Genomic DNA, 27,757 nt, shown 5'->3' with positions numbered 1-27,757 from the left:
TTTCTACAAAGCCGTTTATTTTTCCCAAATTACACCCCCAGTTAACAAAATTCCTCAGAGTCCCACATTTAAATTAGACATGCCACCTCTTCCATTCCCGGGGAAGAAATGTCAGCGGGAGGACTTCAGAAGTTTTCCGGGGGCTGGGGGCCGGCGAGAGACAAGCCAGGAGGTGTCCTCCCAGCCCCAGAATAGCACCATGGGAGGGGCGAGAGGCTGTGTCCCTGCGCCCTCCTGGCCCTGCCCCGTCCCCAGGCTTCACCTGTGCCTCTGCTCCCCGGGGCCCGGGTGCCTTGGCCGCCTGCCCACCTGCTCACACCTGGAAAGACTTTGGAAACCGCCTGTCTCTCCAGGTTTCTGCCCCCACCCCCTGCCCTGGTAGGGGTTAGGGATGGGGTGGGAGTGAGGTATCCAGGAAGCTGTGAGCACAGAAGAGGGGTACAGGAGGGGCAGGGCAGGAGGCCCTCATGAGCCGCAGTTGTCTATCTCCTCACAGAAGCCAGTTGAAGGATGAGCTCCTTCAAGGATGGCTTGTCTTCTCACCTGGGTCCCTGGTACCTAACACAGTGCTGACACCCCATGGATGCTCAATGAACATTACTAGACTGGATGAACAAAAGGAAAGGAGGGAAAAGCAGAGGGATAGAAGGGACCCCCCAGGGGGCCCACGCAGATACCCGGGGACCCAGTGTGACCAGCACATGCTTCCCACGGGGAGGGAGCTCACAGGGCACAGCCCAGGGCACCACGGGAGAGACTGGGCGAAGGGAGGTCAGGACGTGTCCCCGCACATGTTCCAGAACATGCACCTGTGTGCCCCCGCGGGCCTGGGGGGAAGGGCCCTGTCTTCACTTAGTGAGGGAGGAAGGAGGCCAACGTGGGGGCCAGAGGAGGAGGAGGAGGCAGGAGGGAGATGCCCGTGGACTCAAGGAGATGCTGAAGCTGCTGTGGCCCTTTCTAAGGAGATGGGCTTCGGGGTGGGGGGGAGCGGTGAGGAGGAAAAGCTGAGAAATGATGACTAGTGTATCAGGACCACTGGAGAAAGAAGGCCAGGGCGACTGTGTCTCCTGTCTTTGGAGAAATAAGGCAGAGGATCATTCTGAATGTTGCCGCAGCCAGACGGTCCACACAGCATATCCCCTGGAGAAATAAGGCGGCGGGGTGGTGTCTGTATCACGTCCATAAGAAAGAAGACAGCAGGATGGTTTACGTATCGTGTCACTGGAGAAATAAGGCAGCAGGCTGACTTGGGAATCACGTCCATTGGAGAAATAAGGCTGCGGGTGGTCTCTCTGTCCTTTGGAGAATGAGTGGACCCGCCGAGGTGGGAGCCATCTGTCGGGGGCAGGGCTCACACTGAGGCCCCAGTGCAGCCAGGGGAGGGAGCCCCCAGGCAGGGGCAGCAGCTCCCTGGTCCTCATGGTCAGGCTATTTCTTGTCCATCATCTGCACGTTGAGATGGAAAAAAAATGGGGGGAAAGGCACTAAATGCAGGAGTCCTGCTCTTGGGCATGCGCCAGAGCCCAGGCCCAGGGCCAGGCACTGCTGGGTGGGGAGTGTTGTGGGAGCGGCCGCTGCCGTCTGACCAGCAGCCCCTCTGCGGAGCACCGCCCTGGAGGCCCGCGCAGGCCCAGGGCTGGCCATCAGACAGACCAAGAGGCGCCCCAGGGGGGCTGCCTAACTCCCGCCAGCCCTCTCTCAGCCCCATAGCTCCATCTGCCCCGCACGCTGCCCAATCACCTGCCCTCCTCTCCCTGGCACACTTGTCCCCTCCATGCCCCCCTCCTTGCTATTCCCTTCCGTCTTCCCTGGACTGGCTCCCTCCCCTCCACTAGCAAGAAATCCCTTCCAGCTCCCCTTCCCATGCTGAGTCCCTCTGACCCTTGTCTCCACATGGGGGGGCACCCAGTGGACTCAGACCCCCTGGCTTGGGGAGAGTTCAGAAGGACCAGGGCCTGTGTGACCCCACCGCTCCCTCTCCCATTCTTTGGGCTCTGTCTGTCCCGGGGGAAGCAGTCCTCCCTCCTGGGCATCGCCTGTGTGCGCACCCAGCGTGACCAGAGACTGGGTGGCCAGGCTGCCTGGTGGGAGCAGGAACGGGGAGCCCACTGCACCCCGCACCCAGGCCATTCAGCTGCAGCTCTCTTCTGGTACCAAGCTGACATTTCCATCTCCATCTGCTCGATGCTTCTATGCCTCATTTGGTTCAGAACAAGGAGGCAGATAACTTATCTCCATCCCTCCCTACCCCAACATAGGTCCCTGACTGCCAGGGAACATTCTACAGCATTCAAAAGGACTTCTTGCTTCTGCATTTGTCACCCTGCCTAATCCTCACAACCACCTTGCAAGGGAGGTGTGCATTCCACAGATGAGGGAACTTCCTGGAAGGCCGGAGGCAGAGACTAGCCCCAAGGTCCCCCCTCCAAACCCTGAGGCCTCTTTCTTCCGCACAGTGCTGCCTTCCTGAAGTCCTCTGACTGCCTTCTGTCAAAGTCTGAGTCTCTGACCCTCTTGAATCACGTATTTTGTAGAGGTCGCTGAGAGCCTCGTTGCTCCCCACCCCCACCCTTCTGGAAGTCTCCTGAAGACAGGGCCTACGTCCTTCCCTCCTCCCCTAGGTGCGGGTATGAGCATCCAGGAAGTCAGTGAAAGTCTATATCCTGACAGGGATGCCCAGGCAACCTGAGAAAGTTTCCATGACCTGTAGCAACCAACTTTGATGTTCTAGGTGGAAGAGCCATTCACATCGAGTGGCAAGTCTGCATCCAGGAATGTCTCGTTCAAAATACACACACACACACACACACACACAGGATCACATATATTTCCACCCAAACACACATACAGAGATGTCGCTGTTGGTTGGTTTCAGTAAGAAAGAATCTCAAACTCACCCCCAACCAACCACCCCCTAATGTACCTGCTGATGTTACAGAAGATGAGTATTAACGATTGTTACGGGCTGCTAACCACCCACCTGCTAACCACCCACCGTGGACCAGGAATTCGGCTGCCCTGCCCGAAGCCACATTCCCTAGCCTGGCTCGAGTGAGGCGTCATGTGACGAGGTCCTGCCCCAGCACAGAAACTGGAGTAACAGGAGCTATTTCTAGACAAGCCCTAGAAAAAACGTTCCTCTCTTTCCTCTCCCCGCCCCCCCCCCCCCCATTGCATCTGGAGAGGGCGTGGGAGCTGGAGCAGCCCCCTTGGGCCGAGGGATGGAAGTTCTGAGTGGAAGAGGCCAGAAACCAATAAATGGAGCCCAGGTCGAGGACACCAGTGGCCCGAAGACCACCCGGGCCTAGACCGTTACAGGAGACGGGAGTACATGCCTGTCTCTGTGATGCCCCCGTCACATCCGGGGCCTTGGTTACTCTGCCCTGGGCCATTTCACCGGGGTACAGTCAAGGCTGCTCTCCCGGGGACAGAGTTTCAGGTCACCGGGCACCAGGTGATAATCACCACCCACCGCCGCCGACCCTCCCCAGCGCCCCGCACTCAGGTGCACAAACACACAGACACACAACCTCCAGCACCCCGTGTCTTTACCTTCTTTGCTTTCAGAGTGTTTCAGAGGCCGCAGGGCTGCAAAAAAGGAAGGAGCACACAGTGAGGGGGAACCTCGGAAAGTGATGGGGTCAGCAGTCGGGCAGAGGGACGAGGGACGGGAGCCGAGGAAGAGGTGAGCTCTGCAGGGATGCGAGAGGCTGGGAGGATGAGGGGAACCTCCCAGCCCCAGGGAAGGGGCCCTGGGCCACGGTCCCAAGGCCTAGCTCTGCTCTGCAGCCCGTCACTCCCCATTCTTTGGGCCTCAGTTGCCTACATCTATACAATGGGAACGGCTACCCTGCCCTCCAGGGAGCTAGGGAATTGGAAGCACGCTGAGTCTACTTAAAAAAAAAAAGGGGGGGGGCACAGTAAGAAGCTACAGGAGCCTGCAGCCATCCCCGGGTGGGCCTGGGGTCATGCAGAACCGAGACTGAATAAATCTCTAGGCCGTCCTCTTCGCCCCACCTCCTCCCCCTGGCAACTACATCTGCCTCTGAGCAAGAAAAATGAGGCCTGATCCCAGGGCTGCCTCCACACCAAAGGCAGGGAGTTAATTGGCAGAATTTTCAGCATTCCCAGGTGTCAGTCTCCTGCTGCCTTCATGGGGGCGGGGAGGGGACTGGTGTCACCTGGCACTATCCCAAATGACTCAGCGGGAACCTGCCTCTCCCAGCCCAGGAGCCCCAGAAGGGAGGGCAGGGAGGCCTCCAGTGGTGACAAAACACCGGTGGCTCGGCACCCGCCCCAAGCTGGGCTCCGGGTTTGTGTCTCTGAAGCACCACGCCCTTCGTAAACCACCCGTGTATCCAGTCACTCAAAAGAGCTGCAGTACAGCCCTCCGGTGCCATCGAGGCAGCGTCAGGATAACATTTACAGAGGGACTCTGGACCCCAGAGCTGCAAAGCACTTTGACCAAAGTCACACAGCCTCTAACCAGAACGGGACTGTCTGCCTACTAACAAGACTCCGAGATATCGAGCACTGACCAGGCACGGGGATGGTAGCGCGCCCTCTATACACGTTATCTCATCTAATTAAACCCATACAACCTATGAAGGGAGGCAGTCATCAGGGGGAAACCAAGGCCCAAAGATGAAGAAACTGAGGCCCAGAAAGCAAAGTGACTTGCTCAAGGCCACGGAGCCCACACGTGGCAGCTGGAGCTGAAGCCCAGGCCGCCCCGTCTCCTGCTCCCTCACTCTTTCCCTAGGAAGCCACCAGACCCCACAGTGCAGGGTCACTCAGAGTGGAACCGGCCCTGGTAGAAAGGTCAGGGAGGCGGGAAAGACGAAGCAGCACCTGGGAGATTCACATCCAGGCCTAACACTGAGCAAAGACCAGACTCACCTGCGTAGAGGACCACCGTCCACAGAACACACTTCATTCAAACCTCAAGCCAGTGTGGCTCCAGACCCTAGAGTCCTGTCCCCGCCCCTGTGTCCTTCCCGCAGCCGACAAGACCAGCTCTAAGCTCAGACTCACCGGTCTTGGATCCCTCTCCATCCCCATCCTGGTCCTCAGCACCTGGAAGAAAAGAACTCGGTAAAGAAAAGACTCTCAGCCCACTGCCGTTACTGCAGTTCTCCACCCGGAGTGCGGGACGTAGGCGAGCGGGCTGCGTAGGCCTGACCTGCGGTCCAGGTGTCGGGCACAGGGTGGGAGTCTGAGACCAGCACAGAGCAGAGCCCACCCCTCACCCAGCCAAGCCCCGCCTCCTCACCCCTCCTCCTGGCCACCCACCGACCCCACGGCTCACCCATCCACCCAGCCCTGCCCGCCTCCCCGTGCACTTGTCCTTCTACAGCTTCCCCCGCCACCGCTGCCCCCACCCGTCTGTCCCTTCTCCACATATGCACCCTCCCTCTCCACGCCCAGCCAGCTCCCACCTCTGACCATCCACTTTCATGTTCACCCGGGGAAGCCTCTGCGTGCCCCACCACCACCCACCAGTATCAACCCCCCACTCCCCGATGCGTGCTCACCCCGCACTCACCAGAGTTGACACACTTAGCTGTCAAGCTCAAAGCACCTATTGACCAACGTCCACCCACCACCTGCCAAAGTCAACTCATACTGACCGCAGCCCAGCTAAGGGCAGCTGCTTCAGACTCTGCCCACGGGGAGGCAGACACACCCTCACACAGTGACGCCCAAAGCCACACCCCGGCCGGCTCGGCTCACTCCTGTCTACACGTAGCAGACATGTTCAGCCTCAGGCCACACACACAGTCAGGGCCCAAGTGCACACTCATGCTCATTCTGTCACCAGAAAGCGACCTGCATGTTGATGTCACAGACACACCAACGTACCCAAAGACACGTGTGCGCGTGCATGTACGCACACACCCTCACTCACCTGCATTCTCCTCCTCACAGCTCTGCTTGATCTTCCTCCAGCACACGAAGGCCAGGGCCACCAGCAGTGCGACAAGACATACAGAGAGCCCCACGGTCACCCACAGGGCCTCAGGGGGGAATGTCATGGGCTGCCCTGGGAGGGGAAGTGGGGAGAGTGGGAAGAGACGGTCACGCCTGGCCCCCTGGTCCCTGAGGACAGCACACCCGGGGTCACAAGGTGTGAACGGGGAGCTCCAAACACTATGAAGGGAGCTCACTGAAGTTCCCAGGCCCCCTCCCCACACACCAAGACACATCCAGACCCTGCCAGCCATGGCTGCTGCAGACATGCTTCAACCTGGCAGGCTGAAGAGCCTGCCATCCATGATGCTCTAGAACCTTCTATGGCTCCGCACCGACTTGAATAACGCTTCAATCCTCTCAAAGACCTCTATTACGTGGCTGCTGCTCACCCTCCCCCCAACCTTTCTTTCCATTTCTACTATAGGAACCTCTGCTCCACCCAAGCTGGTGAACTAACCTCTCGGCAGAGACAACTGGCTCCCTCCAGCCCCCACGCCATTGCTGACTGGTTCCCCTACTAAAAAAATTAAAAAAAAAGAAATGCAAAAAAAAAAAAAAAAAAAAAAAAAGAAATGCTCCCAAACGCTCTCCCAGTTTAAGATTCACCTCCTCCGGAGGCCCTCTCTGACTATTCCAGCCCTGCCTGGAGATATCCCCCATCCGATAGATCAGGGAGCCGGCTGGTCTCCGAGCCAGATCTGGCCTGTGGTCTGTTTTTGTACAGCCTGTAGGCTAATAATAGTTTTTATATTTGTGAAGGGTTACCAAAAAAGGAACAGGAAGAGCAGAAGGGGAAGGAAAATCAGCAGCAGCAACAGAGATCGTCTGTGGCCCACAGAGCCTGAAATATTTACTACCCATCCCTGAACAGAAAATGTTTGGGGAGCCCCACATGCAGTGGGGGTGGGAACCGAGGGTGCCGTGGTGAGGTCCTGGGTTTACCCCGGAGGAGGAGCCTTGCCAGGGGAATGCTGCTGTGAGACGGCGAGGGCCCTTCTGCTCGCCACCTCACCCCGCAGGGAAGGCTGCAGGCACCCACACCTGGGGCAGGGCCAGCGGCTGTTGTGAGCACGCCGGCCAGGAGCCCAGGCCCTGAGCCCATGCTGGGTCCCGGGCAGAAGCCCCGGGGACGTCAGAGCTGGCCAAAGACAGGACTGCTTGGCTCTGCTCTCTGGAGAGAGCAGCCGCGGCCGGGCCCCCGGGTTCTGCAGAAGGCACCTGCAGCGCAGACAGCAGCGCCAGGACAGCCGTCGGCAGCAGAGGCCCGGGCAGGGGCGCAGACACTCGCGGCAGATGTTTCCTTCAGAGCTGCCGCTCAGGGCCCTGCAACCAAAGGGGCCCGTCACCCAGGGGAGCAGGAGAGGACGGCGGCTGACAGGAGGGCCCAGGAAGGCTGGCCCGGGAGGCCCACGGAAGAAACCCCTGGGATCCTGGCTGGGGCTCCTGCAGCCAAGGAGGGAGCAGAGCCCCAGAAATATAGGCCGGAGTAGGGAAGATCTCTTTCTGCGTTCACCCCCTGGCTGCTGACAGTGCCTGCCACAGGCCAGACCTGCCCTGGAGTGAAGAGCGGGGCTCAGACCTGGGTCTTGCGGCTCCACATCCGGTGCCTGCTTCGTAGAGCACAGCACACGTAACTTCACGAACCTCCGGCGGGTGTGGGAGGCACCAGGCTGCAGGACTGACATTCTGAATCCCAGAATGTTTTACCAGGCACAAAGCTGCCTGAAGCGGAATACAGGCCAAGGGCTCCAAAGTAGGCCAGACCTGCTCTTCCAAAAACAGGAGGCTGGGTGGTGGGGAGGAGAGAAAATGAGGCTGAGAGGCTCAAGGTTGGATTCTGGTCCTGGCTCATGTGCTCACGGCCGGGTCCCAGAGCCGAGGGCCACACACCCCACAGATGAGGGGGGGCTCATGCACCTTCTAAACATTAAGTGCCAACTATTGCATTTATCATTTACCTAATTTTCAAATAGGTGCCTGTCCCCCCCCACCCAAAAAAAAAAATAAAGCCACTGTGCATGTCTGCAAACTTGGGGAAAGTTCTCTCTTCTCTCTGGGCTTTGGTTTCATCTCTGAAACAAAAGTGCTTTATATGTGAGCTACTGAAGTTTAAAATAAAAGGGTTCTTTTCCCCCTTTAGATGGGGTAAGCGGTCTCCCTACAACTCCTTTTACACCCATAAACCTTTTCTGCGCGGCATGGCAAATATCCATCTCAGCCCAGTGTGCAAATTATCACAAAGTCCACCGATCTTTCAAGGCTTTCTCAACTCCCACCTGTCCCTGGGGATTTCTCCCAGCCACCCTAGCCCACTTTGGCCCCTGCCTCCCTTCTTAGAAAGCTTCACTTTTTCTGCCAATCTCACTCTACCTGGTATTTCTTATTCTCTCTGGAAACACACCAGGCATGTGGAAGTCATGGGAAGGGGAAAGAGGCCAACCAGGCAGACAGAACCGGCTGTCCTGACACCAGCAAATGTGAGGAGGCCCCTGGAGCCAACCTGATGTCCCGACACAGATGGAGATGTCCTCCCATGGCCTGAGGGTGGGCCTGAGCCCTCTTCACCCCCACCCCCGCCCCAGGCACAAGCAGCACCCACTGAGGTGGGCACTACAGGAAGGGAGGGTGTTTGGGCTGGGACCCCAAACCAGACCCCACTATCCAGGGAACTGCCAAATGAGCAACATCGATCTGGTGTTTGACCACATGGGGGCAGCAGCGATTCCCCCCACCTGCAGCGGACAGCCGACTCCCAGGGCCTCGGTGGTGCCCATGGTGCCCATGCACGCAGCAAAACCTTCCCATCACCGGGAGGAAAGCCCCCCCTCACCATGTGGAGTCTGCCCTGGAACTCCCACCGCACCCCCAGAGTCCAGGGAGCTACCCCCATCCCTGTATAAGAAGCACAAGCACCAGCTAAGGCACTCGGAAGAGGGCGACTATTACAAACGACCCTTATCAGCTCCTTCAAGCAAATCCCTTAAGGACTTCTTGGTGGAGGGTTTGAGACACCTGAAATGTATGAATATGTTTTTCAAAAAGGCTTCTGACCCGGGGGTGGGGGGTGACTGGGTGACCGGCACTAAGGAGGGCACCTAATGGGATGAACACTGGGTGTTATACTATAGGTTGGCAAATTGAATTTAAATAAAATATTTAAAATGAATCAATAAAATAAATAAATAAAAAGGCTTCTGATCACCGAAACCTGCCTAAATTCCAACTCATATTTTAGAAACCAGGCAGCAGCTCCCTGCATCTCCCCAGCTGTTCATCCGCACCCCCACCCCACCCCACCCCCGCCACCTACCTGTGATGGTGACAGAGCCATGAGCGTCCTGCTGCAGCACCGGGTTGCGCACCAGGCAGCTGTAGGTGCCGTTAGCGCCCAGCACCACCCGCAGGACACTGCGCACGTCGAATAGGCCCTGCTCGTTGGCCATCTGCGATGTGGTCACGTTGCCAGTCAGGGGTGCACCCTGCCCATCCTGCCAGAGCACCTCGGCCTCCGGATAGCCCCGGTAGCTGGAGCACGTGATGGTCACCGTGTCCCCGGGCCGCAGGTCCTTGCTGGGCTCCAGGGTCATGCTGGGCTTCGAGTAGGGAGCTGGAGTGGGGCAGAGGGCAGAGGTGGAGGAGCTGCAAGGATTGGACGGGGCGGGGTGTCACATGGGGGAAAGGGCACCTGGGTCCTGGGGTCGGGGGCGGCACAGCGGGGAAGGGGCCCAGGGCAGCTGGAGGGTGCAGCCGGGGAGGGTGCTCACCTGCCACCTGCAGGCTGACCGCGGCGCTGCCGAAGTCCCGGATGCTCACGAAGCAGGTGAAGCTGCCCTCATCGGCCACGCGCACGCGCTGCAGCCGCAGGGACGCATTGCCCTGGGCCAGCAGGTCGGGGAAGAGGGCCGTGCGGTTGGCGTACGCGCTGCCCTGGTCCCGGCCCTCGGCGAAGCTGTGCACCAGCTGCTTGGTGTCCGTCAGCTGCCAGATGAGGTTGAGCTGTGCCAGGCTGAAGCCGGGTTCAGGCGAGAAGGAGCAGCACAGGGTGGCATCGGTGCCCACCAGGGCCACCACGGGGTCCTCGGGCACCTGGACCTCCACGGCGCCTGGGGGACACGGGGTGGGCCGGTGACGGGGGGCAGGGCCATGCCAGCCTATCCGCCCCCAACTTCCCAGACTTCCTCCTCTGTTAACCCCCAGGTCCTTGTCCATCTTCCCACTTTCTCTCCAGACCCAAGAGCAGACTGAGTCTCCGATCTCCAGATGTGGAGTCACCCCCATCTTACAAGGATTACAGGGGGTTGACCTCGGGCTGACAATGCCTGGGTGGGGGGCGGGGGGGGGGCAGGCCTGGGACAGTATCCAGCCCTAGCAAACCCCCACCTGCTGATGGATCCGTTCCCTCGCCTATCCTTACTGTCTCTGGGGAGATCCGAATGCTCCTCCATCCTTTCCAGAGGCGTCCGGAGCCCTGGAGTCAGGAGTCCCAGAGGTGGAGAAGGCCCGTGACGGCTGTCCTCCCTGCCCAGCAAGGTAAGGCCCCGCCTCCTCACCCCGTTCACCTTTCCTGTCATCACTACTAGGAACTTCACCACTGTGGGAGACTGAAGGTAGGGAGCGAGGTTCCAATCCCGCAGCCCCTCTGATGGGACAAAGCCTCCCTCTCTCACAGGACATAAGCGAAACAAAAATAAAGAACCTGTGGGACTTCTGTGGGGCGTGATGGTGACAGAACCACGGGCGTCCTGCTGCAGCACCGGGTTGCGCACCAGGCAGCTGTAGGTGCCGTTAGCACCCAGCACCACCCGCAGGACACTGCGCACGTCGAACAGGCCCTGCTCGTTGGCCATCTGCGATGTGGTCACGTTGCCGGTCAGGGGTGCACCCTGCCCATCCTGCCAGAGCACCTCGGCCTCCGGATAGCCCCGGTAGCTGGAGCACGTGATGGTCACCGTGTCCCCGGGCCGCAGGTCCTTGCTGGGCTCCAGGGTCATGCTGGGCTTCGAGTAGGGAGCTGGAGTGGGGCAGAGGGCAGAGGTGGAGGAGCTGCAAGGATTGGACGGGGCGGGGTGTCACATGGGGGAAAGGGCACCTGGGTCCTGGGGTCGGGGGCGGCACAGCGGGGAAGGGGCCCAGGGCAGCTGGAGGGTGCAGCCGGGGAGGGTGCTCACCTGCCACCTGCAGGCTGACCGCGGCGCTGCCGAAGTCCCGGATGCTCACGAAGCAGGTGAAGCTGCCCTCATCGGCCACGCGCACGCGCTGCAGCCGCAGGGACGCATTGCCCTGGGCCAGCAGGTCGGGGAAGAGGGCCGTGCGGTTGGCGTACGCGCTGCCCTGGTCCCGGCCCTCGGCGAAGCTGTGCACCAGCTGCTTGGTGTCCGTCAGCTGCCAGATGAGGTTGAGCTGCGCCAGGCTGAAGCCGGGTTCGGGCGAGAAGGAGCAGCGCAGGGTGGCATCGGTGCCCACCAGGGCCACCACGGGGTCCTCGGGCACCTGGACCTCCACGGCGCCTGGGGGACACAGGGTGGGCCGGTGAGGGGGCAGGGCCCCTGAAGCCTCCCTAGTCCTCCTCCCCTTCCCGGCTCTTCCACCCCTCCTTTAGACCTGAGACCCAAAGTGGTCCTCATTCAGTCAACAAGACTACAGTAGGCACCTACTGTTTGTCGAGCGCAAGAGTTAGGAATGCAACAGAGAACAAGAGCAGGGTCACACCTTTTAATGGGAGAGTGAGACAGACTAAGACACAGATTCTCATGAGCACGGGATCAGGGGTATGAAGGACACACGTAAGCCAAAGGATGAGACGTGGTAGTTTTTAGAAAATTAGACAGGTATTTAACACCTGTCTGCGCTAGCTGCACTTTCACCTAAGTATATGTCATCTTTATTAATTACAAAGAGGAGTCTAAACAATTACAGACCAAATGTTAATAGTGGTTTTCTCCGAATGAGAAAGGACCATGAAATGTTTTTTTCTATTTTCTTTCCCTAAATAAACATGATTTGTTTTTATACCTGAACGAAAGAATGTCCACACCTTTCAATGCAGTGAGGCCCGTTCTCACTAAATTTAAGTCTCAGCCAAGTTGAGGTTTAAAGGGAATGAAGAAGAGTCTGACATACAAAAAAAGCCAGGCTAAGAGTGTTCCAGGCAGAGGAAACAGCAGATGGGAAGGCCCTGAGGCAAGGTTCGGCTCCCTAAATGAAAATATCAGGTAGCTGTCCAATGTGGCCAAGAGTCTGGATGTGAGGGCTTTGTAAAACCAGGGAAGAGGGACGCCTGGGGGGCTCGGCGGTTGAGCGGCTGCCTTTGGCTCAGGGTGTGATCCCGGGGCCCCAGACTGAGTCCCACACATCGGGCTCCCTGCTCCAATGGAGCCCGCTTCTCCCTCTGCCTGTGTCTCTGCCTCTCTCTGTGTGTCTCTCATGAATAAATAAATAAAATCTTAAAAAAAAAAAAAACAGTAAAGAACTTAGGTTTGCCATATGCAACGGAAGTCACTGCAGGTGGTGATGGTTGTAGGAGGGGCGGGGGGGGAGGGGCAGGAACCAGGCATAATCTGGCCAACAAGGCTTAAAACTCACTTCGGCTCCTCTGTGGAGAATGGATTCAGGGGTCTTTGTAAGAAGTGATGTTGGCTTAGCTCCAGAGGGTAGCAGTGGTGCTGGAGAGCATGGGACAGATTCAAGGTTTATTGATGAGGACCTGCTGATGAATTGGAGGTGAGGGGAACACAGGAGCAGGAATCCCAGAAGCCTAGTGTCAACTCATCCCCAGAACCAGGGCCAGGGGCATGGCCAGTGAAAAGCCCCCTGGGGCAGATTCCCCTGTTCCTCCCCTGCCCTTTAACCTGTGAACTGGCAAGCCTCCTCACCCAGTCACCTCTACCTCCATACCTCCGTCACCTCCTTCTTTTAGAGCCCCGAAAGGTTAGATGGGGATCCCCGAGCCTTTCTTTGGGGGAGGCATGCTCCCTACTCTGGCACTGCCATTCTTGGGGAAGTGTGTGCTTTGGCCACCAGCACTGCAAGCACACTCAAAAAAGTGTAAAGATCAAACAGTCTTGACACAAAGCTGACTGGATAGAGCACCCCTTAAAAGTTTCTTGCATTTAGAAAAAAAACACCTTATGGTTAGTGTTTTTATTGTTTGTTTGTTTGTTTTTTTAAGATTTTACTTATTTATTTGAGAGAGAGCACAAGCGGTGGGGGGGGGGGGGCAGAGGGAGAAGCAGACTCCGAGCAGAGAGCCCGATGTGGGGCTGCATCCCAGGACCCAGGAATCATGACCTGAGCCAAAGGCAGAAGCTTGATGGACTGAGCCACCCAGGTGCCCACAGTATTTTTACTGTGAATGACACACAGGGAGAGGGTATCATGATCTTTGCAGCGTGTAGAGGTCTCTAAAGGTCTTATGCTGGCCCTGGATCTCTCCATGCAATACCACATGCCCCAAGCCAGCTCTCCAACTGGTGCCCCTTATGGGGGGCGGGGGCACTTAGGGATGAAACTTGTGGGAGGAATAATCCAGACGGAAGCGCTTTCCATAGAAAAATCAAGAGCAGCAGCGGCTAGAGTTGCTTCCTCTTTGTGATCAAGAGGGGGCACCAGACACTCAGCTTTGCGTTCCCCATGGCAGAAGAAGGCAGTTTCCCTCCGCCAGAGGCTGGTTAGGATTTAAAATATGGTAAGGATGTTGTTATTCAAAATAATGCCCTTATTGAATGCTGACTGTGTGCCAAGAGCTGCGTGGGAAGATTTACATCATTTATCCAACATGGTTGCTGAGCAGCTACTATGTGGCTGGCACCAGTCTTGGCACCGGGGGTAGACCCTACTCTTTGAACAGAGTGGCCAATAAGCAGGTGTCAGGCGGAGATGAAGGCTGGGAAGAAGCATGACGAAGTAAAGTCGAGGGTGGGGAGAGACGGTGTGCTATTTTTTACAGGGTAGCCAAGAAACTTTGCTAAGAAGGTGACATAGGAGCCAAGACCTAAAAGAAAGAAAGAAAGGATCAAGGTATGCCAATGTCCGGAGACAAATGTTCCAGGCAGAGGAGACAGGACGTGCAAAGGCCCTCGGGATGGAGAACACACACTGTGTGTTCAAGAAACAGCATTATCACAGCAAGTGCTCACATTACCAGTTTACAGAAGAGGGGACAGAGGCGAAGAAATGCAAAATAAGTTGCCTGTCGAATCCCAGTGCAAATGAGTGGACAGGGGACAGTGGGAGGCAGTTGGCCAAAACTCCCCCCACCTCGTCCCTGCTAGGCAGACGGGCTTAGCCGAAGCCCTGGTGGGAATGGGTCCCCCCCCCCCCAGCCTCCACTCTGCTCCCCTCACCTGTGATGCAGAACCACAGCGCTGCCAGGGCCGCGGCCAAACGCACACCCACATCCGCGCTGGCCCGACGCAGCATCTTCCGGAGCGGCAGCTGACAGCTGGGCTCTCCGTGGTGGAAGGCTGCCCCTGCCTGCGAGGAAGAGGAAGTGAGGCCTTGGTCTCAAAGGGTCTTCCCCAGGCCCGCCCTCACCTCCTCCCCGCTGGACCAGCTCCAGGACGGAAGGCTGCGACTGCCCACTGGCAGGTCCTCCCTCCCACTCCCTACAAGGCTCTCCACGGAGGGCTTTTTGGAGACATGCTGGCAGAAGGGAACTGAGTCACTAGGGAGGCAGGACCAGGGCGCCCGGAGCAGGGGCAGCTGGGATGCCGGTACGAACTATAAGGAAGATGAGGCAAGGTGGCAAGTAGAGGCAAGGCTGGCCGGCTCAGGGCAAGAATGTGCACAGATCAGCTTGGATCAGTTCGGCTCCAGATAATAGCTGGTGGGGAGAACGCGGGCCGAGGATGGAGTCAGATGTAGAAATAGGCTGAAAGGTCTGAAGTTTATCTTGAATTCAACTGGGAGCTGCTGAAGGTTCTAGAACAGGGGAAAGGATAGGATCAGAGCTGTGCTCCATAAAGACAACTGACAGCATCTGCAGGAGAAATGAGATAAAGGAGATCTGGGTGAGGGACGCCTGGGGGGGCTCAGCAGTTGACCGTCTGCCTTCGGCCCACGGTGAGATCCTGGGATCCTGGGATCGAATCCCACATCGGGCTCCCTGCATGGAGCCTGCTTCTCCCTCTGCCTGTGTCTCTGCCTCTCTCTCTCTGTGTCTCTCGTAAATAAATAAATAATCTTTAAAAAAAATGAAAGAGGCCTGGACTGGGGTGGACCTCAGAGGCCAGAGTCAGGGCTAAGGGGTGTGTCTGGGGACACAGGCGAGACCTGAGCCAGGGAGGCCCTCTCCCGCCCCTGGCTGCACCCCGCGGCACCTGACATGGGCCGGCTACATCCACCTTTACCAGGTCCCACTGCCTGACTTTTCACCCCACACCCCCATGGAGCCAAGGGGAGCCGAGGGGACCCATGTGGATTTAGGCTCCGGCCCCCCCATTCATCAAGAATGCAAAGACGTCCCCTTCTCCCAGCCGCACGGGGACACAGCCAGGCCGCTTGGTCCCATTTTACAAGGGGCAAAACAAAGGCCCGGGCGAGCGAGGTGCCTGTGTTAACGCGATGCGACCTGCCGACCTGCCGTCAGCAAGCTCCGAGGGTTCGGTGCCCGCCCGCCCGCCCCACCGCGGGGAGGCCCCGGACGGCCACTTCCTTCCCAGACTCTCCCAGTCCCAGCCTGGCAGCCGCACGGCCTCGGCCTCGGCCCGCGGAGTCAGCAGCCTCCAGCCTCCGCTCCATTCACAAAGGCCCCTTGGCGGGCGCCACATCCTGCCTACAAGGGCGACCGCTGGCCACAGGAAAAGCTAGCAGGCCGCGGCCTCCACGCTGCCCCGGCCCCCCCTCCAAAGAAGCACCAGGGACTAAAGATTAAGAAGCTTCCAGATCCTACGAGTCCCTTCCTCCCTTTCACCCCCAGGAGAAAACCAAGGCCTATCTGTTCTTCCCAGGCCACCTCCCTCACCCCTCCCGTTGCTGCTTACGCCTGCCACTCCCGCCCGGACCCAAGGAGCCAGTCCTTCCTAGACTCTGAGCCCGGCAAAGTTCCCACTGTCACGGCTTACCCTAGGGAAAAGCCCGACAGCTTAGAACCGAGAAGACCTGAGAACTCCACAGCACCCAGAGATTCCTACCCCAACAGGCGGGCCCCGGGGGCTGAGACTGGGATGGAGAAACACATCTCAGAGACCCGGTTCTGCTCAGGGAATGGCAACATGGTCTGGGAACAGAGAGCCAATGACCGCTCCCTGGGAGAGATGGGGTGCCCTGCCTCAGAGCCTCATGGAGACACGCAGATCTCATGCTGCATTTGTACCATCCTCCCCACCTTCTCTACAAAGGGGAATTCTCATTCCCTGGAGGGACCTGCCCTGGAGTCAGCATGTGCCACTCCTCCCAGTGAGTCACCAGCCAGCCCTCCCTCCTCCTCTTCCTTCATCCCAGTTTCAGCCAAATGTGGGAACTCCAAGGAGCCCTGCCAGGAAACAACACACAGTGCCTTGGCTTTCCCCGAGAAGCAGGACTGAGGCGCCCAGGCCACCCTTGACCTGAAGGTACAGCAAGTTCATTCAATCCCAACAGGGGTGTGGCCACAGGGAAGCTCCCAAGAGATGACCCAAGAGGTGCCCCATTAAGCCAAAATCAAGAAACAAAGGCTGAGACTCTATACCAAGACATCCCCAACCTAGGGAAGCTCAAGAGGAATTCACTGTCCACACCGTAACCAACGTAACCAACCCCGTATCTCTTAACCCCCTGCCTCCTCCCAATCCCTGCGGGGTCTGCTTGGACAAGGCTTCCTACCAGGAGGGCAAGAAGAGTCAAACCACTTAACTAGCGTCAATCTGTGCTCACCAGTATAGCATAGAGGCAGAGCTTCTGAAAACAGCAGTTAAAGCACCTGGAGCAAGTGATGCCTGAAGCAGTGCACATCTAGACTGCCCAGATACTTGAACCAATCTTGGATTTTTTTCTCTCAAGCTAGTTTGAGCTAAGCTTCTCAAAGACTGCAACTCAAAGACTCCTTGAATATACATGCATTCGTGTATCTGTGTATTTGGTAGCGCATTTAGCGATTCACGGAGTACTGGCATTGGGGACAGAGAGATGACTAAGCTGTGTCTGTCCTCACGGAGCCTGCACTCCATGCAGCCTGCACTTCTCAGTGCCGGGGAATTCCTGCACTTCCATACAGTATATTACTCAGATACGCGGAGGGCTACTTGGAGGTACCTCAGAGACATAACTACCCTAAAGGTGGGTCCGGAAAAATGATGAGCAGCTCCTCAGGTAGACAGGCTGGGAAGGGTGGCTTTTCCCCAGTTCCGAGAGACCTGTCCTCCTGGCACTGCCTCGGGGCCTCTCAACTGGATCCCTTTGAAATAGCAGAAAATGAGCCCAAAGTTTAGGGTTCTGGTCCCAACTTTGACACTGCTAGGCATTTTTTTTTAACAGTTATTCTCTAAACTCAGCGTTCCCATGTATAAAAGAAATGCCTTGGGCAGCCCCGGTGGCCCAGCGGTTTAGCACCGACTTCAGCCCAGGGTGTGATCCTGGAGACCCGGGATCGAGTCCCACGTCGGGCTCCCTGCATGGAACCTGCTTCTCCCTCTGCCTGTGTCTCTGACTCTCTCTCTCTCTCTCTGTCTGTCATAAATAAAATAAAATAAAATCTTAAAAAAAAAAAAGAAATGCCTTGCTGGATCCTAGTGGAACTTCACTAGTGTGTTAAATCTTCACGTACCACATCCTTGTGGTTGAGCCAACTAAGCATCACGCAGGTCACACTGAATACACAGGATGACTGTGGCAGGAACCACTAGTTTCCCCCTCATATATATTATTCTCATCTTCTGTAGAATTTTTAGTGTAGGCACATGGTCCCTCAGCTAAAGGCAGATCCCGGCCTGCCTTGTGGACGAGAGGTGTGTCCGTGTGACCATCTTCTGGCTAACAGGATGGGAGAGGAACTGATGTGTGTGTCTGGGTCATACCCTTACGGAGAGGGAGCATGCCCTCCCTCTTCTCCTCCTCTTTCCCACTAGCTGGAACACAGCTGTGGTGACCATCTCAGACCATGCTGCCAAAGGCAATCCTCTGGGGACCTCAGAACAGCAAGAAACAACCCCCCCCCCCCACGGGCTGCGGTATTAGCCCTGGACGTACCCGGACTGTCACATGGGTGAGAGCAAGCATCTACTTAAGTGTCACTGTTATTTTGGGTCTTTCTTACAGCATCTGAAGTGACTAATTTAGGGAGCCATCCCTCCCCTCCTTTCCCTCGTTCTCTCCCCGCTCTTCCCACCCCATGAAAATTGCCACTGTTCAGAGCAGCAAAAGGAAACCACATCTAAAATAGGTGTTTCAAAATACCAACTGGACACTATCTCATCTGAGTCACTTAGTGATGCCTGGGCCCAGCTCAGGAGGTATTCCAAGGGTAGACATGACCTGGCTTGGGGATTGTTTTGTTTGTATGGGGGGAGGGGCAGAGAGAGTCAAGGATGTCCCAGAGGCTTGAACAAATGGGCACACGTGGGCACACAGCATAAGGTGGGGAGACCTGGAGATGAAGCATATTTAGGAGGAAGAACAATTTCTGCTGGGCTCGAGCTACAGAGCATCCAGGCCAAATGTCACACAGATTCCTGGACACACAGAGCTGGAGCTGAGAACAGGACGGGGAGTTATCCAAGCACTGGGAGTGATGGGAGCCAAAGTTGGGATCATTGAGGGAGATCATGGATGAGGAGAGGTCCCCCAACAAATTCGGGAGAAACCGCAGGAGTTAATGGTCAGATTATCAGAACAGGGAAACTCTCTCGGGCCACTCTCATAACCCGTTTGCCCCCTCCAGTGATGGGCACCCACAACCTCCCAAGGAACTCCACTGGCTTTTGGGCAGCTGTCACTGGGGAGAGACGGCCTTATCTCGAGCCAAAATCTGCCTCCCATATAGCCCCTGTCCATCCTCCTTTAACCTTATCCATGTCTGCCTCCTCTCTGCAAGTTTTAGATCTTCTCCCTTGATGAGGTCACCCTGGACAGCCATGCCATACTGTTCACCAAGCTAACCCCAAATAATAGACTACCAAATTTGTGGCCAATGACTAGAAGCCAGTTATTTGCATTGCAGCAGGTCCTCATCTCTGCCATCCTCTTCTGATTGACTTGGAGAAAGGGTGGAACTTTATGGGATATTTCATTTGTGCTATTATTACATTTCATCCGGTTAAGTCGGCTCTATCACTCCAACTGCCACAACCTTTTCTTCGAAATCGCGGCAAAATACATGGAGTGTGAGGTTTACCCTTTTAAACATTTTAAATGTACAGTTGAGTGGTGTGAAGTACAGTCACGGTGTTGTGCAACCACGCCATCGTTGTTTGAAGTACTGTTGTGACAGTTCCTGGTACACAGAAGGTGCTCAATAATTTTGTGGTGGATGAAAAAAAAAAAAAAAAACAGAAAAATGAATGTCACCCAAAAAGGTTGCCCTCTTCTCCCTGCTTTGTTTCTTCTGTCATCAAGGTCCTCAGGAAGAGGAAGATCCCACAGCTTAGGTTTCTGCCTCTGGATCAACACCCATCAGGGCTTTGGGATTAGCAATCTCCCTACTCAGGCTGCCACTTCTTATCCCCCTTCTGGCCGAGGACCAGTCAAATGGGGAAGAACCAGGGGAAAAAAAAAGGCTCATCTGAAGAAAAATGGACTCTTCTTCAAGTGCTCAATTAATAACGGGTCCAGAATTTTGTTAGGGGTTAAGGACATGATCACCAATCTCTTGTTCCCAAAATCTGCCTTCTACCCCCTAAAACTGGTTATTTGCTCATCTCAAATCTTCCAGCACTCAACTATCCACTAATGCAACAAACATGATGAAGTACTATGGGCATGGAGGGTCAAGCAGTTGCCTGGGGGAGTGGGGAGGCTCTGAGGAGAAGTCATGTCAACGGTCTGGCAGCTTGAGGGAAGTCATCAGGGAGTTGGCCCCCACAGCATACTCTGAGAAGAGACGGACTCTGGGGAGTGACTGTCAGGAGATGGGCCACGGGAGTTGGTCAGGGGTTGGTTGGGGATTGATTCTGTACACAGTGGGAAACCGTGGAGGGCTACGACCCCGACCCCCACCCTCCCCACCTACCCCAGTTGTCCTGAAATATCCACGACAACTTCTCAGGTATCCCCAAGTTCACTCAGCACCAGGACGATCACAGGGGCCAGAAGACAAAGCCACTGAAAGCAGATTATCACCTCCCTACCTGGCCTGAACGTCAGCTCCTTCTTAACAGCTTCTGCAACTTCTTTCTTTGACAAAGAATCAAAACAGAGGCTGAGCAGACCTTCTCTGCCCCAGTAGTCAGTCTTGATACTCTTAGTAACTTTCCTCCAAGCCCTTTATTCTAGAGAGCCTCTCTCTTGTTCTACACTGGCTCCTTCCCTGCAGGGAACCCAGTCCATGTGGTGCTGGTGGGGCTGACCCCCAGCCTCGGGCCTCACTGGGTGACCAGACGTGACATCGGGGAACACTCAGTGATTGGCTCCGGAATGGGCCCATGAGCCAAACCACACCCAATCGGACTTCCCAGGGCTGTTCTGTTGGAGCGAGCAGGAAAGACTCTTTTGTAAAGGTCTGGGTAGTAAATATTTCAGACTTTGCAGGCCATCTGATCATCTGTCACGACTACTCAACGCTGCCATTGTAGCGGGGAAGCAGTCAGAGACAACGTATAAATGAATGAGCAGAGCCGTGTTCCAAAAGAACTTTATTTATGGGCGCTCAGATTTGAATTGCATGTAAATTTTTATGAATCACATGATTTTTTTCCAACCATGACAAATGTAAAAACCATTCTTAGCTGTGGGCTATACAGAAACAAGCGGCTAAAGATTTGGCCCATGGGCTGTAGTTTGTAGGAACTGGTTTACGGAAACACTGGCTCGAGTCTCAAAGACACCCAAGCGAGCAGCAGAAATGGGAACCAGGAGGGGACTGGTACATTAATTACGGCACATCTGGGGAATGGAAGAGCGTAGAGCTTTTTAAAAGAATGTGTACTAATGTGAAAGTAAGTCCATGACCTATGTCACCATCAATAAAGTTTACTGTCAACTGTATGACCTCATTCCTGTATTAACAGATGGCCCCATGGACCCAGGTCAGGTCCCCTACCTCTCTCTCCATCTCAGCGTCAACTGTATTCCAGCACAGACCCTTCTTCCTCCAGCACGGGACCTCCTGGAGTTGGCTCCCAGGCCTTCTCCTCAAGGCTCCCTACTATTTTTTCCTAGATGATTTCATCCACTCCCGTGGCTGTAAGTACTGGCTTTATACGCCAGCAACTCCCAGAGTTTTTTTCTCCAAGCCCACACCTCTCATCTGAGCTCCAACCATCCCCTAGACATCTCTTAGCCAGTGACTCCCAGGCCTCTCCCTCTTAGCATGTCCCTCTTCAAACTCTTGATCTCCCCTCGAACCTATTTCTCCCCAGCTCTTCCCACTCAGAAAAGGCACCACCCTCCACCCTCTGCTCAAGCCAGAAACCGGGGTTTCTCTCACCTCTACAATCCATCACCAAGAACGACCATTCCTGACCCCAAAATATATCTTCAGGGTTGGCAAACTATAGCCCAAGCCCCACATCCAGCCCATTGCCTGCATTTGTTCAGCTCGCCAGTCAAGAAAGGGTTTGCTGGGGCGCTGGGGTGTCTCAGTGGTTGAGCGTCTGCCTTCGGCTCAGGTCGTGATCCCGGGGTCCTGGGATCGAGTCCCGCGTCGGGCTCCCCGCGGGGACCCTACTTCTCCCTCTGCCTGGGTCTCTGCCTCTCTCCCTCTGTGTCTCTCATGAATAAATAAAATCTTAAAAAAAAAAAAAGGAAACGGTTTGCTTTTTTAAATGCTTGAAGATCAAAAGACTATTTCATGAGACACGGGAATTACATGAAATTCAAATCTCAGTGTCTGTAAATAAAGTTTCCTTGGAACGCAGCCACCTTTCATTTATGTATTGTCTGCGGCTGCCTTGGCAGACAACGGCAGAAAAGCACTTGCAGAAAAGCACTTGCGATCATCGCAAAGCCTAAAATATTTACCTTCCGGCCCTTTGCAGAAAAAGTGTGCTGCCGCCCGATCCGGTTCCACCCAGTGTTTCCTCCCACCTGGGCTGCTGCTCCGTTCTGCTGAGTCGTCCTCGTCCTGTCCCATCCCAGTCCCCGTCCCGGTCCCCATCCCCGTCCCCGTCTGCATGGCCACAAGAGCTCTCTCTACCCTCCCTCTCATCTCCCCACTCGCTTCTAGACTCCAGCTCCTGACTCTACATCACAACCGGGCCAACTGCTCTAAAAACATAAGCTGCATCAGGCCGTCACTGCCAGTATTTGATGGTGGCCCACAGAGCCCTGCCTGGTCTGGCCCTGAAGCCCTCCCCAGTCTCCCGTCCTCCTATTTCCTTCCCCATAGTGGCCTCTTCTAGGAGCTATGATGGGGGATCCATGCATTTTTGCAAACACAGTTCCTTCCTCCTGGATGAGATGGGTAACACCTCTTTACCCTGAGAGTCACCTTGGCAGGAGAGCCAGGCACGGATCTGCCACTCCAGGGAAGTCCCTGTTACTGCAGTTTTCTTTTTCTTTTTTTTTTTTTAAAGACTTTATCCATTTGACAGAGAGAGAGAGAGAGAGAGCACACAAGCAGGTGAGCAGCAGAGGGAGAGGGAGCCTGATGTGGGGCTGGACCCCAGGACCGTGAGCTGAAGGCAGACGCCAACCCACAGAGCCACCCAGGCTCCCTTCTCATTACGGTTTTCTTTTCCTCACATCATATGGGAACCTCCCTGAGAAGGAACAGCATCTGTTCTATGCACGATTGCATCCTAATTCCAGCAAAGGCCCGGCACCTGACGAGTGCTTGATGCGCTGTCGCTGTCGAATGAATGAGGGGGTCTGTGTGCTTAGAAAGAGAGACAGGTGGATGTTTGTATATGGGAAAGGCTGACAGTGAACCCAACCCCAGGGCAGGGGAGGGAGGGCAAGCATCTATTCTTCCTTCGTAGTTGATACACTTCTGTGACTCTGACTGTGAGCAGGTCATTCCTTTGCAATTAACAAAGAGGAAAACAGCAACTTTGAAGATTTTTCTGGATTTTAGACCAGGCTCCATCCCTCACTTGCTAAGCTCCCTAGGGCAAACCCACTGGCGCTCTGGATCTTGGTCTCTGGATCTTGGTCGCCTCAACCCTCAAAGTTCCCACCACCATCCCGCGCTGTAACCGTGATCCCCTGCTAGGCTGGTGTCCTCACAACAGGCTTCCTGGGAAAAGTGAGCCGTGGTGTTTTAGGGGATGACTCTGGTGTAGGAGATACAGTTTCAAGTCCAGACTTTGCCATTTCCTCGTCATGACTTTGGGAAAACATCCTCTGACCCTCAGTTTGGTCATTGATAAAACAGGGACCTAAACTACTCTCCCACTGACCTTCCCTTTTCCAAAAATCTGGGTCATTTGGGCCTTTTGTGTTGTTAAGTAGAATGTCAGGCTGCCTTGCGGGCCACAGGGTGCAGCCAGGGCTCGAGAGCAGGCTGCCCTGTGTTCAAATTCTGATTCAAAAGTTTTGCTAGACACAGGACCAAGTATAAACGGCTTGACCCCTTTGAGACTTGATCCTCCATCACTAAAACAGGAGTAACAACCCCTACCCCACATGGGCTACTGGGAGAACAAAATAAGAACATGTAAAAAATAAAAAATAAAAAATAAATAAATAAAATAAATAAATAAACAAAAACAAAATAAGAACATGTACAGAAGGGACTTGGGAAAGCACCTAGCACCCACAAACAGTGGTAACAATTAGTCCTGCCATTATTATTGCCGTAGTCATGGGGACAAGGCCTCCTGGGCCCCCTGCACTGAGTGTCCCCGCCCTCCCCAGCCAAGAGCTCCTCTGTCGGGCTATGCATCCAGGTCCCTGAGACCATTACTCCTTCTGTGACCCCATTTCCACCGAGAATCCCACCTGCACCCCAGCTCCAAAGCAGCAGACTCAAACAATTGGGTTCCATCTCTACGTCTGGCTCATCCATCCCTAGTGGTCACCTCCCCCTTGCTCCTTTAGATGCGAGACCACAGTGCCAAGCGAGACCACAGTGCCAAGCGTTGTGGGCTCCAGCCCCTCCTGGCCCTGCTGCTCCCACATCCCCCAGTAAAGGGCTGGCCCCAACCCCCAGCACACATTCCAGTATCTCCCAGGGAAGCCCCGGGGCCTGGGAGCCCTGCTTCTCAGAGGCACTATTTTTTCCTACTCCAGGGCTCCCAATAAAAGAAAAAAAAAATGCTTCTCATTTCCCACTCCTAGCGGGTTTCCCTCTGACATATTCAAATGCCCAAAGAAATTCCAGGTGTGGAGGAGGCATCCATTCCCTGAACCACAAAGAGAATGAGAGAGAGGGGCACCTGGGTGTCTCAGTGGTTGAGCATCTGCCTTTGGTTCAGGTCGTGATCCTGGGATCCTGGGACTGGGTCCCGCATCCCCTCGGGGAGCCTGCTTCTCCCTCTGCCTATGTCTCTGTGTCTCCCATGAATGGATAAATGAATTTAAAAAAAAAAAAAGGAGAGAGAGAATGAGAGGCAGAGTGGGAGCACCGGTCAGAACTGGAGGGCAGGGGGGGACTCCGAGGACATACATGTGCTGAAGACCAGGCCTCTGGAAAAGCAGGTACTTTCAGCGATGGCTTGGACTGGGAGGCCTTCATCAGGCTTGCCTCCAGCTCTCCAGGTGAGTCCTCTCTGCCTCGCCGTGGGGACAGTTAGCCCATCTTGCCAGACTCCAGAACAAGGGGAAGCCCATACCTGCCTCTGCGAGGGGCAGAAAGAGCCTGTCCTGGAGACAGACAATTTTCCAGCACCAGCATTTGCCAGCTGTGTGTCTCTGGGCAGGTGACTTCCCCTTTCTGGGCTCTGGCTTCCCCAATGATACTATGGAGCCAATGACACTCCCTGCTTCAGAGGACTGACATGATTAAATGAGATGATGTCTATGAAGCATCTGACACAACCCCACCCCTAAACCTGGAAACTCAACGTTCCTAGCTGGAACCTCATACTGCAAGGGTGGCAAAACTGCAGCCAAAGGGTGCATAAAAGGACATGGGGCCCTGTCCCAGATGTTTGATGCATGTGAGACCACAGGAAATTTCTCATGGATCACATCAATCAGTTCCCACCCTCTTACTCCCCCCCGGGCCCAGGCCATGCCTCCCCCTCCTGCTGGTGGACCTCCCTGGCACTCCCGCCCTGGGGTGTGGAAAGAGGACCGCAGTGAGAAGTGGCCACCCACTCAGAGAATAAGCTCATGGGCAGTGACATCATCCTGCCTGCCCTTCTTCCTCCTCCCCTGACCCTATGAATCAAGTCCACAGCCTCAGGCCCCATGTGGTCATCATTTTGGAGGCTGTTTAGATTTGGATCATTTTTCTTCACACTCAAACCTCACATGTCCAACCATGAACCAGCCAGCAGCAGGCCAGGGACTTGCTCTACAACACTTTCTACGAGAGTCCTTGGGTGCTGTGGAATCCCACCTAAAACCCCCGCGATCATCCTGCCAATCTAACCCCAAGCAGTATTGCTCAGCTCACGGTCAAGGCTAAGTCCCGCTCCAAAGAATGAAGATTCATCTATGGCTCCAGAGAGGACCACAGGTTCAAGGATGAAGGAATTCCCCTAGGAAGACTCTGAAGTCAACCTCACCAGAGGAGGGACACAGCCTCTTCAGAAGGGGACAACGCTCCTACAAATGTCCTTTCCACAAATGTTCAAGCACCCAACCCAGCTGTCAGGCATCTGAGCATCTCAGACATTCAGCCCATCTACTTCCATTGGGTGCCAGGTCAGAGCAGCAGAGGACCAGGGACATGAAGGAAAAACAGGTCCACCAATCCCAGCAGCCCTTCCCACCCTCGGGCTTGCATTGACACGGGCTTCTTCTCACCTCGGCCCAACTGAATGGTCCGGTTTCTTGCAGCACAGAAGTCTGGAGTAAATTGGAAAGCTCACTGAAGGCAATTGGGAGGAACCACCAGTGATGTCATTGAAGAAAGGGAAGAGCTCCAAACAGCAGTCATGGGATCGATAAAAGCGTGGCCGAAGCCACTGAGTGCCAAGCTCACTCCCTCAAAAGTCCCTTAGTGCAAAATCTGACATTCACGACACTGACCTGAAGTCGTGCAGAAAAATTTCTCTGGCTCCAGGAGCGTCCTGATGTCAGACTCTGATGCACGTACTAATATGGGAGAGGAAGGTTTCCTCCCTTGATAGTTAAGCCTAAGTGTTAATGCTGAAGCTCAGGGATTCTAGATATAGGGGCCGGTACTCACCCAAAATATTCCCATTCCGAAATGAGCTGGAAATATGAGCCATCACTCACACCCTACAGCCCCAGAGCCCTGCACCCCTCCCACCTCTCAGATCAGCCCCACCCATCAGACAAGTTTCAGCTTCCCTTTCAAGTTTAGGCCTCAATTTCCCTGGGCCTGCAGAGTGTCCCACCCACGTGCAGGCCCCCAGACTAGGAGGAAGGCTGCACTCAGCATCAGATTTCCTAGGGACTTCTGGGAGGCCAGAGAGAGTGAGAGGAGCCTGGACTAAATGAAGAATTTTTTTTTTTTTTTTTTAAGAACTCTCTTAAAGACAGGAGGGCTTCATTACTTTCTAATACAGAAGCTAACTGCCAAAGACAGGCGTGTAAGAAAAGGACCTGGGGCCTTAATTTAATGATGAAATTGACTCATTTATAATTATCCACATCCAATTTGAAGGTAAATTGTTTTTCTCAATTAAGTCAAACAGACTCTTCCCCCCTGCCCGCGGTCCTTTCCTGCTTTACTATTTGCCTAAGGTTTCCCCTCGGTGATAGATCCATCCGCCTCTGAGTCATCTGTCACCGATTTCTCATTAGGGCAGGTCTGGCTTAGAAATAAAGCCCCTTTTCTGGCAGTTCGCTGCCTTCAGCCACCAGACCTGCCAACTCCCCCATGCCCCATCCCCCCCCCAACAGCATCTGAAGGCCTTGGATACAGATTCAACTCCCTCCCCTCTAGGGGGTCCCCACCGAGTCCCCAAATCCGCTCCATAGAAGCGTCCCACCTCCCCCACCGTCTCCCGGAGACTTCCCGAGCCCAATCGCCCCCGCCCACCCCAACACCTATTCACCCCCGGACCCCCCATCCCCCCCGCCCCCGCGCCCACTGCTGCCCGCGGAAGTCCTCTACTCCGTCCTCGGGGCCGAGCGGGGGGGGGGGGCGGGGGGGGGGCTCCTCACCCTCCCGGCAGCTCCCCCTCCTCGGGGTGGGGCTCAGGGTGCTTCCCAAGCTGGGGACCGCGCTTCCCCGCCAGCCCGCTGCCCCGGGGAGCTCTGCGGCCCCAACCAGGGACACAGCGCCCCCGGGCCCTTGCACGCCCGAGGCCCGGGGGTCCACGAGCACCCCCAGCCTCCGCCAGGGCCTCCCGGGGGCGGGGGCAGGTCCCAGGGTGTCCCGGCGTCCCGGCCTCCCCGGCCTCCCCGGCCTCCCCGGCCCGCACCGCTCGCCGCAGACAAAGGCCGCCCGCGCCCGCGCCCCGCGCCCCGCGCCCCGCGCCCGCCCCGCGCCACGCAAGCACTCACCGCCCGGCTCTCGGCACGCGGGGGCGGGGGCACCGGGGGCACCGGGGGCACCGGGGCGCGGGACACCCGGACGCGGCGCTGCGACTGGCCGCCGCCGCCAGGCCCGGCCCGAGTGGGGGTCGGGGGCGGC

The 27,757-nt window shown here is 55.9% G+C and overlaps 1 protein-coding gene across 3 annotated transcripts; it reads right to left on the bottom strand.

Moving 5' to 3' along the window:
- CD276 (CD276 molecule) lies at positions 1–27,757 on the bottom strand. Of its 3 annotated transcripts, XM_025472225.3 has the most exons (11): positions 27,628–27,757; positions 14,693–14,892; positions 14,316–14,445; positions 11,142–11,480; positions 10,670–10,984; positions 9,738–10,076; positions 9,284–9,580; positions 5,909–6,043; positions 5,035–5,076; positions 3,553–3,588; positions 1–1,446 (listed from the first exon to the last, which is right to left on the bottom strand). In XM_025472225.3, exons 3-11 carry the CDS (start codon positions 14,389–14,391, stop codon positions 1,424–1,426), a joined length of 1,602 nt encoding a protein of 533 aa, XP_025328010.1. In that variant the 5' UTR covers positions 14,392–14,445; positions 14,693–14,892; positions 27,628–27,757; the 3' UTR covers positions 1–1,423. The 3 variants fall into 3 exon arrangements, with proteins under 3 accessions (XP_025328010.1, XP_025328011.1, XP_048960244.1); XM_025472226.3 differs by lacking the exon at positions 14,693–14,892; XM_049104287.1 differs by lacking the exons at positions 10,670–10,984; positions 11,142–11,480.

This window comes from Canis lupus, chromosome 30 (assembly GCF_003254725.2).
Source record: "Canis lupus dingo isolate Sandy chromosome 30, ASM325472v2, whole genome shotgun sequence".
Classification (NCBI taxonomy): Eukaryota; Metazoa; Chordata; class Mammalia; order Carnivora; family Canidae; genus Canis; species Canis lupus.
Note: the sequence above shows the minus strand (reverse complement) of the source record. Positions and strands in the feature narration are given on the sequence as shown.